This window comes from Alligator mississippiensis, chromosome 8 (assembly GCF_030867095.1).
Source record: "Alligator mississippiensis isolate rAllMis1 chromosome 8, rAllMis1, whole genome shotgun sequence".
Lineage (NCBI taxonomy): Eukaryota > Metazoa > Chordata > Crocodylia > Alligatoridae > Alligator > Alligator mississippiensis.
Window position 1 is genome coordinate 15,161,280 of NC_081831.1, and position 14,469 is coordinate 15,175,748.

Genomic DNA, 14,469 nt, shown 5'->3' on the forward strand with positions numbered 1-14,469 from the left:
AATCCCTGAATGTTGCACCTGTATTGAGCATAATCCAAATCTCACTAACCTTGCTGCGTGTAACTTCACTGAGTGCTTTCAAGCTCCAGTCTGGTTGAAATAAAGTGTCCATGGAGCTGGATCTTTGGGGGAAAGATCCAGAAGCAACCCCTTTGGCCCAAGAAACAGTGTGCCCGAGTGTAGAGCCAGGAAAAGGCAATATATTTTGTTCTTAGTTCTTTCGCATAACCATGTACATTTATTTAACAGCTTTTATTACTAAGATAAAGCTCCATACCCCTTAATTCAGGAATCAGTAATGTTTTGCAGTTGGCTAGCACTAGGACCCAGCTGCTTCTTCTCTCTACTCCTGCTTCTATCTGCTACTTAGCCATGGTAAAGCACGAGTCCCCTGCTGTCAAATGAAGCCAAAGCTTCTGCTCCATGGGCCAGATCAAGCCTGCAACCCCAACTCTAATTGATTATAGGTACGGAAACAGTTTGTACAGGGTTTCCTTTGGTAATGCCTGGAATAAATATGGTCTCCACACAACAAACCCAAGTGTCAGCTAGTGAGTCGCAATCAAGGCCGGTCCAAGGGTAATTGGCGCCCGAGGTGAACTGTGTACCTCGGCACCCCCACCACTTCCAATATAGAGAAAAATAAGAAGTCTAGAATGAACTTTTACATGTACTTATTTGATATCTGAAATGAACAATAAAACAAAAAAACCCCCCAAAAATATATTGACCGTTTCACACTTTTCATTAACCCTAACACAATTATACTGCAAAAACAAATAAAATGTATTATAATACATATACAATTAAAGGAAAATCCTCATGAACATTTGTGGAAAAAACTAGAACTTTGCTTTTCGTGCTTTCAGTTCCGCAAATTCAGAAACACCTTTTGTTCTGCATATAATTTTGGCACCCCAGGCAATCGCCTAGTTAGCCTAATGGTTAGACTGGCCCTGGTCGCAATGTTTTTCGCATAAATACCCTGTCTTGCAATTAAGGTGCTTTTTCTAATCCAGGAACAGAAACCAGGGTTCCTAAGATTCTTCTGCAGTCTAGCAAATATAACGTAAGTGACTAGCAAAGCAGGACATGTCCTCCCCGACCTTTTACTGGATGGTCCACACAGAAGATAACAGCCTACTACTGTTACCAGTTTCTCCTTTAGCTTAAGTGGTCGAGATCTGTGCTGTGGATCTAAAGGTCCTTGGTTCAAACTGTGATGATCACCTCTGAGGAGGTTCATTACGGTTCCATGAGATGGAAATTCTGTTCTTAGTTCTGTTTTTAGAAACCTAAGAAATTACACACAAAAAATTATGTTAAAAGAAACTTAAGATATTGGCCTAATTACTCACAGCCCTTCATAAATGTTTCTTCATATAGTTTTACACTAAAAACTGAAGAGGATAAATGAAAACATCTTAAGCTACAAAAGAATGGCCTTTTCTACATTTATCTGCTGAAGTGGCCTTTAAAGTTGACTTGTCCTCTATGTTTTCAGTTGTCTTCAGTACTTTGATTAGATCAGGAGTCTAGGAAGAGTCTCTGTTAGCAAGGCTGTGGCATAGTAAGTCAGGATACATCAGTGAGACGTACTAATTCCGTTTTGCATTAGTTAAAAAAGAAACATTTCTAGCTTGTTCATATAGTTTAAATTCTTCAAGGGATTTTCTTCCTTTAGCTTTAAGTTTTTCAAATCATAGCATTTAAATTGCTTGATCACCAACTTCTAAACCACCGGTTTACAATAACACAGAAAAAAGCTTGGAAGTCCATGTGAAAGTAGCCTGTGATTTCAGATCTGTTCCTTGTCCAATTATGCAAACAACATTAATTTGTATTCTTGTTAGTTTCCACAGAGGCACAAAGAACTGTAACAAACAGGAGACCCAGACTGACTTCACTCTTAGAGGTAGTACTCTTTAGGTCACATTTAGAGATGTAAAATTTCCGGAAATTTTGAAACCATGGGGAAAAAAAACATTTTTTTTCCCAAATAGAAGGGAAATTTTGGGAAAAACAAATATATGCAGTACTTATTTTCTTAGCACCGTTTACAGATCCAAATTCACTCTGCTACCTTAAGAACATAAAATATATTATGTATAACTTAGTTTGCTCATAAAATTATCATGTTTGGTATGTTTATTAAATTTAAAAGTATAGTTTATTCAGACAATAATTACAAATTTACTAACTAAATTTACCTTAAAATGTTTTTAATGTTTGTTACAAATGGAGCTATAAGCTGCTGAACTCTCAAGGAACCTAGCATCTCTTAGTTTTTGTCAGCTTATGAGAAGCAGGCAAAATTAAAGTTGAAAATAGAAGAAACCATCAACATTATAGTAAAACAAAAAAGTTATTATGTATTCTGGACTTATTCTCCTCCACAGTGTCAAGCAGATACAGGAGAGCTGAGAAAAAAAAAAAAAAGGGGGAAAAAAACCTCAAGACACTGAATACAAATTTTGCTAATAAAACTCTCTAATCAGTCTCATTTTCTGAGCTATCACTATCAGCAGTTTTTGCTTCTTCTGATTCTTCATTTTTATCATCTTTATGGACTTCTGAAAACTGAAGGTTTGCCTGGATTGAGACACGCTTCTCTACTCTTTCACCTGTTAGTCTATTTCTTGATTTGGTGTGACTATTTACAAACATAAACCAGTTTTTTTCACATGCTGCAGAAGATGCAGGAATCTGAAGCAGGTGAGAAGCAAGAAGAGTCAGAGGCTGTGTCGTGCAAAGGTCTTGCCACCATGCTCCAGGGAGGATATGTTTTGCAGAGTCCCAGACTGCATTCCTGGACCAAATACCTGAAGATGTTCTTTATTCTGCAACATTTGAAAGTACCTTTCCAACATCAAGTCCTAAGTGTGTTGCTAGTTTTGTAATCCAGTCAAATGCAGTAGCAGTGCTATCAACACTAACATTTCTGCCTTTGAATCTTGGGTCCAAGAGATTTGCAGCAGCATGAATTGACTGGCAACAAAATTCTTTCCATCTGTTAATAAAGTTTCACTTTTCTTTCTTCTGTACTTGTAAGCGGAGCTACACTTAGATTCTCAAAAACAGTTAATTTTATCTGGGTTGTTTGGTAAGGAATGTCTGACAAAAGCACACTCTCTGATTCAGATGCAGTGACTGCTGAAGAAATTGGTTTTAGGATCTTCAGGGAGTTCTGCAACTGAACCCAGACGACATCCTCAAGTACAGTGTTCCTTAAACTTCTGGGTACTTTAAGATCCTCAGTTATTACTGTTTCTTGAAAAACTTCTTTTTTTTTTAGTAAACTTTCAAATGGGATTACCACTTCATCCCATCTAATTTTACTAGAGTTTGAGTGTCACTATTTTATTCTTTGCATTCTTTTCTTCCTGCTGCTTCTTAAAGACTGCAGCAACAATATAGTAGCTTTTACATGTTTTATAACTCCTTTTGCTCTTCTATAGATCTTCTGCACTGTCCAACTTCATGCTGTCATTAAGATGCAAGTTTAGCCCATGGGATGCACATCCTATTGCAGTAATATGTGGCTATTTATCCATTATGATCTCCCATGCTGCTTTCACATTACTTGCACTGTCAGTCAGCAAAGCAAATACTTTACCATGTCCAATCTTCTGTAGGACTTCACATATTTTACTACTGATATACTCTGCAGTATGCCCGTTTTCTCCTGTTTCAATGCTTCTGTAAAAAACTGGTTGAGGTGTTGTTATCATAAAGTTTATGATTCCTTCTCCCCACTCATTTGTCCATCCATCTGTAAGTACTTCAAGGCACAGTGCTTCATTGATTTTTCCTTGCACAGATTGCATTACACATTCATATTCTGACTTGCTCAAAGAATGTCTGCTGGGCAAACAGTATGACGGTCTTAGTAAGTTTAAAGCTTCCTGCCAGTATGCATTTTTAGGTATTGACAATGGTTTCTCAGAAGAATATACTGCTCTTGCAAGAGCTTGGTCAATTTTTTCCTGATCTTCAGGTGTTATCTTGTCTACAGATGATGCTATTGAGAGTCTTGTGTATATAGCTGGCTATAATATTTGGTTACTTGAGGATGTTGACTGGGCAACCCTTAGTGATGCTGATGTTATAGAAGCAGCAGCAGGAGGACTTCTGGACTGAGAATGTAAGAAAGAGCTCCTTGCACTTTCATCATCATGATCTACCTCCTCCTCACTTACACCCACTAAGTATTTTTTAATGTCTCCAGGACACTTGCATACAAAGATGTGTTTGGTCATCCTAGTAGCATTTGGAAATGCATATTTCAGTTGATAGTATTTGCAAATCACATATTTTTTCTCAGAATAAAACTTGCAGCGTGGAAATGCTTCCATATGCTAGAAATTGGTAGCATCATTTTGCTGAAAGAGAAAAAATGTAATTTAGTGGCTAGCTTGCATATATAAACACTAAGCTACAGCATGTACAAATTTAGTAATGGATGGAGGAGAGGTTTCCTCACAGTTAACTGTGAACAACTTCCCTGCCCTGCAGGCCTCAGCACACTGCTAAGGTTGGGTGATTTGTCACAAAACATCAGATTAGTAGGAATTCAATTATGAATTAAATAGGTCATGAAAATATACTAATGCAGCTAAAATCTAGTTTAATATACTGAATTCAGAGAAATCTAAACTCTTACCTTTCAATAAAGAAGAATATTTTCTTTCAGCTCCTTTGTGCTGCTTCTGCAACTCTGTAGATCTCAAGGTCACACGGCCAGGAGGAGGCAGGTTCCTTCCAACTCCAAAACCTTTAGACTTGTTCTGTCTCCTCTCCCAAGGCTTTTGAGCAAGCAGGGCAATAAGTTCCTTGTTTCTAATCTCTACCGGAATGAATAGATGTTGTTGCCACTGTCTACTCCCAGTCCTTTGAGGCCTAGTCAGGAGGACAGGAGCAAATCCACTAACCTCTAGATCAAAAGTAAAAAATAGAGGAAGTCCACAAGCAAAGAAGGCACTGAATCCTTCTTCCTTCTCTTGTGAAAATGGCAGCAATGCATCTTGCTCTTGCATTTGAGAGTTGTACTGTACTGTTTGTCCTCAATGTACAGGAACTGTAATGATCTGATACAGTAGATAGTCTTACATAAAAGTCTTCCTATTACATAACTAATAGAAAACATTTTTGAGAAGTAAAGGGTAGCAATATATGAACACCTTGCCTTAAACATTTTATTCATTGTTCTAAAAGAAAATTTTTCATAGGAGGGTTGTTTTTTTTAAATTTTTCCAAAATTTTCAATTTTTCCAATTTTTCAGAAAAACACAAAAAAAGTCCTCGGAAAAAAAATGTTTTTCCCCTGATTTTTTCTGGGTTTTTTTTCCGGGCCTTCACATCTCTAGTCACATTTGGAGACACTTGGTCAGGGCAATATGGAGAAGCTGCCTTAAACGGACAAGTATAGTTTCTGATGTTCTAGGCACTTTTCATTATTCACTTAAAATAAAAGTCTCCTGAGCTCTGCCAGAAAGGGTACAAACATGAGTAATAAGTATAACGAGGTGATAAATATATAGGCAAAGTTATCATTTAGCAATATTTGTCTAGAACCAGAAAATAATAAACACATTCACAATATAAATATGAATCCAATGCGCAGGGCCTGGGGCTCCCCACGGGTCTGGAAATTTGGAAGCTGGGGAGCAGTATCACCACACCCCCACTGCCAAATTTCTAGACCCACAGGGAGACCTGTAGGCCAGATGACAGCACTCTGAGCCAGACCTGGCCTGTAGGCTGGGGATTGAGCACCCCAGGAGTAAGGGATCATTGCAGAGGTACAGCTATAGAGTTCTCCTTGCCCAAGCTAATGGCATGATGGCTAGCAACCAAACAAGAGAGTTATGGTTAGTGTTTCACCAATATAAATACTCACTGCATGCTCTCCACTCACAAACAGGATGAAACAAGTGAAAACCGTGCACTTTAGTGGCTGATCCCAAGTCTCTTGGCTTAGCCAGCCTTGTGGAAAAAGTTACACAAAGCTTCCTAGTTGACATATACTGAAAGGTCATCAGTTCTGTGTTTTGGCCTTCTATATAGGGTTAGAGAAGTTATCCTTATTTTGCAGACCTAAAAATGTTTCCTAGTAGTTTTCTTCCTCTATCAAAGATTCATTATAACAGAAAGAAAAACTGTTTTTGAGTGAAAAAATGTCTGGGTTATTGGGGTTATACTGGGTCTCAATCTGTCAGTGGAGTTTTGACTCCTTATCATATTTTTCTTTGCTGGATTAGAAAAAATATATGTTTAGAGAAATTCTAGTACAAAACATCCATTCATTTTCAACACATGCCTATATACTTCAATTAAAAAATTAGTCTGCTTCATAAAGAAAGCAATTGTTAGAGGTTAAAATAGAATTTAAAAATAAAAACAAATCTTTATCATATTCTTTTCATGCCATGATGCAAATGGAAAATAACTATAACTCATGAAATGTGCACCATTTGAAAATGACCTTTTCACTTTTGATTGTGTGAGTAAGTGGTATTCCCTGTTCTAAAAAAGAAATGGCCTTTTCACACTAGCAATTAATTAACTTGTAAATGGTACCAACTTTGTGTGAGATTTGCTACGTTAACTGTGAGGCAGCAGGAAGTTTGTGGTGTCAGCTGCCTCACTTAGACTGTCTCCAAGAACACCGCACTTCCTGGATGCTCTGTGCTCCCAAGAGGACTTACTCTATGTCACACAAGGTTAGGCCCCAAACCATTACAAGGATATAGCAAGACTGTTACTTTTTTACTATTACTAGTTCCTTATATGTATTCCTGTAAATAAAGTGTAGTTTCCACATCACAGTCCTCATCAAGGTACTACCAGCAGCTCTTTAGCTGCTCTAGGCACATGGTACAGTGCTCAGCCACAGCGTTAACACAGGACCCTGCCCCTTCAAACTTGCAGAGGCAAATACAAGTGGCAGCCACCTTGGCACCTGTATGGCAGACACAGTCTCCAGACGTGCTTCTTTTCTAGTGAAGAAAACAGCTTCCCTGCTTAATATACACATCCCAATTTGGGGGGCTGATTTTTTGGGGGAAAGTCACACATTGTATGTGAGAAAATAGGGTATGTCCAATACATAGATTTCAGAGTTTCTGGTAAATTTTATTTTAAAAGTGTGTCTTTATTTTCTCCTATTTCTTGCTGTTTGTCCCTACAACACTCACTCTTATTAGGGAAAAATACCTACTTCCTATTACCATATATGACCCAAAAAACTTGTGTTAGGACTATAACCAAAGTTTGCAGAATCTTCCCTAGTCAGTGTAATAATGTTTAAAATTTGTGAGAGTGACACAATAACCCAGAATGCTGATGACCACATTAGATACAAACGGAAAGAAGAGTGTTACTTGGGATGTGCATCCTTCCAGAGCTACCCAACAAGGCCTGACAATTAACAAGCTCAAGTTAGTCTGAGATACTTCGATTAGGCATTGACGGAAAGCCAAAATGGCAGCTAACAGCCTTTAAGAGAGGGAGAAAAGGAGATTACTTCTATGTCAAGCTCAGGAAGAATTATAAATGAAATTTTTGATGCCTGGACATGAAAAGCAGAGCAGGAAGAATGTGGGCGTTTACAGCCGTCAGACACTATGGGTTACATGACCAAAGACATCAAGTTTATAGAGCTCTAAGCTGCAGAACCTTTTTCTGTCAGGCTATAAATCTAGGCAGTTAAAAAAAAAATCTGTTACTAAGCTTCAACCAGACTAGCGATTTTTCCATAGAATTTGTAAAGGTATTATTCTTAAGGGATCTAACTTTGTTTCCCTACCCGCTTACTCTTTAAATCAATAAAATGGTATTTCACTGAAAGCAAACTGAGTGGAATCTGGTAATTTAAGACAACTACTACATAGAACCAGGGAATGTGACCAAATTACTATTCTTTTTAGGTTGGCAAATGAATAAAAAACTACTTCAGTATAAGATTATGGAGCCCGAGAAGACTGAAGCCTTCCTCCTGAAATAATTACAACCTGGCAGACAAGTACAGTTGGGGCGGGGGGGGGGGGGGGGGGTATGAATAATCTATACGTTAACTACTGCTGCATCTTGTATCATGCCTTTAGCTAGAAAAATGAAAATACTGATTTTCCTAATTAAACTTCTAGATTTATCAGCAGGGCTGTGCAAAGGTAACAGTCCAATGGAATAGTCATTTTAAGACTAGAGACTAGTCCAAGTGATTTCAAGAGCTGGACATAATGGCCAACCTGTTTTAAGATATAAATCCATTAAGCTTTTACCTTCTCATTAGGAGAGTAAGAGGTGGTTATAGAAACAAAGTAATAGATGAATTATTGCAGGTTCTGACACCTGTATTCTGGGGACAATGGCGGTAGGGGGAGAAGGGGTTGATTCTGGGATGCATGCATGAAATTACCCTGCCTTAATTCAAAAAAAGGCAGACTAGACATGGTCATAAATGGAAAAAAAAGTAAGATTACATGCTCTTTTGCCTACCTGTGCAGCAATTAAAAGTCAAATCCTGCTGAATTCATATCTATGACCTAGAGAAGACTTACTTGTCTCTACTTCAGTGCTTATTCTCAAAGACAATCTGATTCCAGGTACCAAAGAATTAATAAAAATGGTATTTAATTATTACTGAGGGTACCAAATATGTACAACATCAGAAAGGTAACAGAACTGGAGCTGAACTGTTTGCCAATCTACATAGGCCAGTTTTTGTTTACAATACCTCAATAAATAATACTCTAAGTCTACTAGACTATAAACAGACATCACATTTAAACAATTTTATCCTAGGACAAAGTGAAATTTCAGAAGTTCATATCCATTGTTCTGAGGTAAATCCTACAAAAAGTTTCCCAGATAAGAAATATTAACAATTTATCTTGGGATAATGCAAAGCACATCTCTACATTTATCCCAGGCCTGCATCACTGAATTGATGGTAGAAATACTGCACTGCATTCAACCACTCAATAATGGAAGTATGATGTGTGTGCATGCCAATCCCAGGATAAACACAAGCACAACTTGCTCAGGAACAAATGTAACATCTGCTCCTAGCCATAGATATCCAAAAAAGTATTTCTTATGGACAGTTTACATTATATGCTGCTGTAATAATAACAAAAAATAAAAATCCCTAATGCACTTTAATAGTATTGCAGCAATCCCTCTTCCTGGGTCTTTAAAAACTGACACATGGAGAACGCAAAACTAGTCAAGTAAGTACTACTGTGCCAAAATTAATTTCTGATAGATGTATTCAGGACCAGTACCTTTACTCCAAAAATGTTGAGACAACTGATGATGTTTCCCCTTTTTCTTGAGTTCAGTGAATTCAAACTTAGCTTCCACAAGTTCATCCTATGGAGCAAATCTGACCAACTTAAGACAAGTGAGTATAGACTTGCCCAAGATTTCCCCTACTGCCATCTTAGCTCAACGGCCCTTGACCACAGATCCTGCCATAATGATTTCTTGCAGGATTCTGCTCCCCATCTTTCCCCAAGTACATACAATTTAGTGGGTCCTTTTTCACACCTGGATTCTGTCAATCCTTTTATGGTAATACAAAGCATCCCTCAGATCATCAAGTTTCCTGCAGAGCAACTAAGAGCACTGAAGTTAAGAATGTATTTGTATTTTTTTTTCATTTTAATAAACACAACCCACAAAACTGTATGATTGTAACTTTTTAAAGCCTCCCTGAAAAACTGAATAATAAATTGTTAAATGACATTAAACGTTGAAGAAATGGAAAATCAACCAGTTCTCATTTTTGTACCATTACTCATATTAGTGATACATATACCCAAGTTGCTGTTTAGTATCAGAATGCGTACACAGGACTTAAAATATAGGTAAATGTAATTGTATACGTTAGAAATAACAATGAACTTATTTTCATTCTGTCCTGTTTCTGTCTTAAAGGAAAATGAAATTGTTTTCATACCTGGACCAAGCAGTGGGGACCGGTTGGGCTGGGCACTTGACTGGTGCAGTGGCTGAGGTTCAGCCATATTGGTGTTGATAATGGTGGTAGTGGTGGTGGTAGTGGTGGTGGTACTGCTCTGAATTATAGGGTTGTTTCTATCCCACATGTTTACAGTCTTGTTGTTGTTGTAGTTAGGGTCGCCCCAAGCTGAGGTACCATCATCAATTTCCATCTTGCGGCGAATGGATGGTGGCGAAGGCTCTTCCCAGCCAGTTGCCTCACTGTTATCTTTTTGTTTGGGTGGCACTGGCCCACCAACCCATCCTGACCCAGTCTGTTTAACAGAAGCAGCTCCTCCCCAGGAACTCACATTGTTATCCTGGGGTTTATTAGCCCAGTTTTGCTGGGGGCTAGGTTTTAATGATTCCCCCCAACTTGTACCTGTATTAGCCTTGGTGTTTGTGCCATTTCCCCATCCACTGGTCCCAGACCTTGTAGTATCATTCCAACCAGACCCTGATCTATTGTCAGCATCCCATCCCGATCCATTCTTTTTCCCATCACCCATGTGTCCAGGGACAGATGATGAATCTGCCCAATCTCCACCTCCTGAAGTCCAGCTTGGATTTGATTTCTGTCCATCTCCCCAGTTTTGAGATTTGGGTTTCTGAGGTTCACCCCAGGTAGGTGATTTGTCCTCCTGATTTGCGGTCCCACTCCAAGCGTGGCCGCTTTTGGCAGCAGCAGCATTATTGACAGCAGTAGAGCTTGCTGATTCTCCCCATCCCCCTGGGCCATTTGGCGCTTTGTTGTTGTTGTCTCCCCAACCTGTATTTGTTGGAACAGCTGCAGGTGGAGAGCTGACCCACCCAGATACTGAAGAGGTATTTGTACTGTTCATGATGGACCCATCATTCTTCCCCCCTGAGTTTGAAGACTGAGTAGCTGCACAACCCCAGGCCTCCGTCCCATTGTCATTCTTTCGTTCAGACCTTGGGGATTCTTCAAATTCCCAGGCAGTGTTTTGCTTTACCGGAGTCTGTCCCCACCCAGTATTGGACAGGACCCTTGGGTCAAGGTCATTCCTTGGCAACTGGACTTGCCCTTGGTCTATCATCCCTTTGTCTCTCCTTCGGCCCTCTCCAGCTCCTTCTCTCCCAGTACTGCCTTCATTTTGACATCCACCACTATCATTACTTCCTTCACTAGCTGTGGTGCCAGATGCTGCAGCTTTGGCCCAAGAGTTCATTTGTTCATTGCCCTGCTGCATGGCAGGATTCTGGCTAGTAACACTAGGGCTATCCCACCCTGTTGATCCTTTCCCACTGATGTCACTATTGGAATGCTGGTTTGGGGGCTTGCCCCATTCACCATTAACACCATTACTGGTGTTACGGTTGGGGTGGCCCCAAGCTCCAGAATGCATACTACCAACACCACTGTTGCCACTGCCCCTGCCCCATGCTAGTACCCCAGGACCTGCTGGAGGTCCTGAATCCCATGCACTTGCTCCATTTCCTTCCTTTTGCACAGCGTTGCTGGATCCATTTTGTTTAGCACTTAATGCTGAGTTCACAGTGTCTCCATTCCCCTGACTGAACCCAGAATTGCTGTTTCCTGTGGCAGGATTACCTGGGGATATCCCCCACACTGAATTGCCCATTCCTTCACCATTGCCCCCACTGACTTGAGAAACTGATGTTCCATTAGCACCAGGAAGGCCTTGCAGGTGGGGCGGGATGATGGCCCCCATACCAACAGCCATCCCCCAGTTCGGCAGTCCATTTGTCTGCATTGCATTGATAGGGTTTGGTGAAGAGTTCATGGGGTTAGTGTTATTTGGTCCATCAGTGTTAAGGTTCTGAGGTTGTACGCTGAAAGACACATTCTGAGAAGTGGACGTTTGTGGTTCTGTGCTCTCTTGCGGCAGCAAATTTCCCCAAGCACCTAAGGTGCCTGTTGGGTTCCCATTCTGGTTGCCCATGTTTTGACCTATGGCACTGACTGGACTGCAAATACTGGAAGGGTTGCCTGCTCCCACAGTTCCTTCATGTCCGAGTACAGGCCAGGCAGCTGGATTGGCATTAGGGTTAAGGTTAAGATTAATGCCAGCATTTGAGTTGGAAGCACCCCAGCAGTTTGGACTTCTACCATCTCCAATCATGTTGTCCATCTTTCCATCCCCACCACTGGCAGAGCAGTGAGCTAGGCTAGAGCTGGAGCCTGTGGCCACACCCCATACTCTGGCTGAGTTTCCATTACCATTTGCTCCACCAGCTCCAAGGGCACTCTGGTTAGAAGTGCTTTGGATGAGTGCTCCATTGGCGCCGTTATTGCCATTAGTTTTCTTTGTATGTCCAGTGAAGTTGCCTTGGGCACTCCCTGTAGCCATGCTACTGTTCTCTGAGCCACAGTTGGAGGCAGAGTCAGTGTCTGTAGTACATTCTGAGGCAGATTCAGTCTCAGTTCCTGTAATGGAAGGCCACGCCTCCTTGTCAGTCCTGTCTATTATCACTTTATCCCAACTGCAGTTGCCTTCACTTCTGAAAGTGGGCTGCTGTCCCCAGTGGGAATTTTCATAATGGTCTCCCAATCCACTGTGACTGAGATCTGCAAAGGATTAGACAAAAGACAAAATCAGTCAGCATCCAAAATTTGTTAAAAACTACCACTTACTACATTTGACTGAGTTGCGATACAGTACTCTACGTTAAACTTAAAATCAAGCTAAAATACAGACTACAATACTTTATAAAGAAGTGTATAAGATAATCTTGTGTATCAAACTAAGCACCTACTACGTTTCTGGCTAAAACACGTTTCTATTATAATGCTGCAATAGGAGCAAATGCAATCAAACATTTAACTAGCGATTTATCAATTTCTTAATGTTTTCCATACATCTAATATTTTAATCAAAATCACAAGTTTCGTTTTGGAGCCAGCCAAATACTGTAAAATATTCTGTATCGTTTGTCATGCCAGTTGAAATTAATAAGAAAATTATATATGTATATAGGAAATAAATTATACAAAAACACTGTAAGCTTGAACAGAATTCAAAAACAGATTCAGAAGAAAAACAAGCCTATTAAGACATCTAATCTTTCCTGATGCTGATGTAAGACTGTCCCTACAACAATTTCTAGGCATTCAGTTGTTTTAAATTTTTTTATGTTTCAATAACTGGGGCTTCCAAAAATACAGACAACAGTTATGGAAGTTTAAAGGTTTTCAATTACAATACCTCTGAACCAGGAATTAGCTGCATCCAGGAGAACTTTTAAGGTAACAAGTTCTACATTCAGATCCAAAAATAATTTAAGAAAGAGGAATGCTGTTCGTAGCTTTGCTATTCTGTTTGTTTAATGGTCTCAGATATTTGACTCAGTTTTGTCTTTTTTAAATCTTTCAGGTAAGTTTGAGGAAAGACAGATAAATAACAATTACTTTAGAACTTAAATTACATTTTTCATGTAATATGTTTAAAGAGGTATTACCTAGATAAAACAAGCCTGCCACTAGCAATATGTACAGTAACAAAACACTAAATTAATCCCTGATTTAAAAGTTTCTCCACTCAATTTAAATGAGATACAATCTATTTTAAGGCAAATATAATAATGGTATCAGCGTGGTTACAACAAAATGTTTCCGTAGAGCAAACTATGAAGTTCAAGAAAACAGTTTGGTTGTCATGCAATGTAGATCTTACATTATTTAGATGTTACCTATCATTTAAATGTGCAATTATAATCCATTTTGTCTCCAAAACCTATGAAAATGTTACTTTTGTACTTACGTTGAAGTGTAGCACCAGTTTCCCAACCCCCACCCTCGCCTGACATAACTTAACCCCCATATATAAGCAAATTTGACTGAGGATCTGGGGAAAGAGTGGGTATGGCTGGAGTACACTGAGTTAACTTGAGAGAAGCCAAGTTTATTTCAAGTTGTAAAGTCTTAGATAAGGTTACCTATCCTGATTTTTCTGTACAGCATAAATAATTATACTATTATCTCCCTTCACTTTCCCATGATAAGAATTTTATTCTGTACAATATTAGGTTTATCCAAGGGACACTTACTGCAGGCAAGTTCTAGGAAGGGTAAGAAAAAACTTAACGCAGAAGTGCTGGATGTTATTTTTAACATCTCCAAAATATTTTACTTAAAAGACAGTCTGAATTATTTATAGCACACAGAATTAGCCAACATAATTATGTCATCAATGAAAAAACCTCTACAGAAAACAGAGACTAATAGTGCTATACACATGGCCTGTTTTGAATAGCTATGCACTCTATAAGCCAAGATAAAGCCAAGGATAATGCTTCACAGGTAGTCTATTGCCAACAATTATGCTTCAGCGGATTTTAAAACCTATGCCAGCCTACAAAACTAGTCAGTCTAGTAACTGAAAATTGCCAAGAAATCGTTTCTTTTTTTAATATCCAAAAGATTTATAAAAGTACATAAAAATTTTCATTTTTACATATAAAACAATACTATTTGTCATAATA

General features: G+C 39.1%; 1 protein-coding gene across 8 annotated transcripts in view; it reads right to left on the reverse strand.

Moving 5' to 3' along the window:
* TNRC6C (trinucleotide repeat containing adaptor 6C) overlaps positions 1–14,469 on the reverse strand; it is a 619,746-nt gene that overhangs the window by 46,919 nt on the left and 558,358 nt on the right. For all 8 annotated transcript variants that reach the window (XM_059732172.1, XM_019494291.2, XM_059732174.1 and 5 more), the window contains one exon: positions 9,965–12,556. In XM_059732172.1, coding sequence (XP_059588155.1) covers positions 9,965–12,556 — 2,592 coding nt within the window. The remainder of the gene's footprint in view (positions 1–9,964; positions 12,557–14,469) is intronic.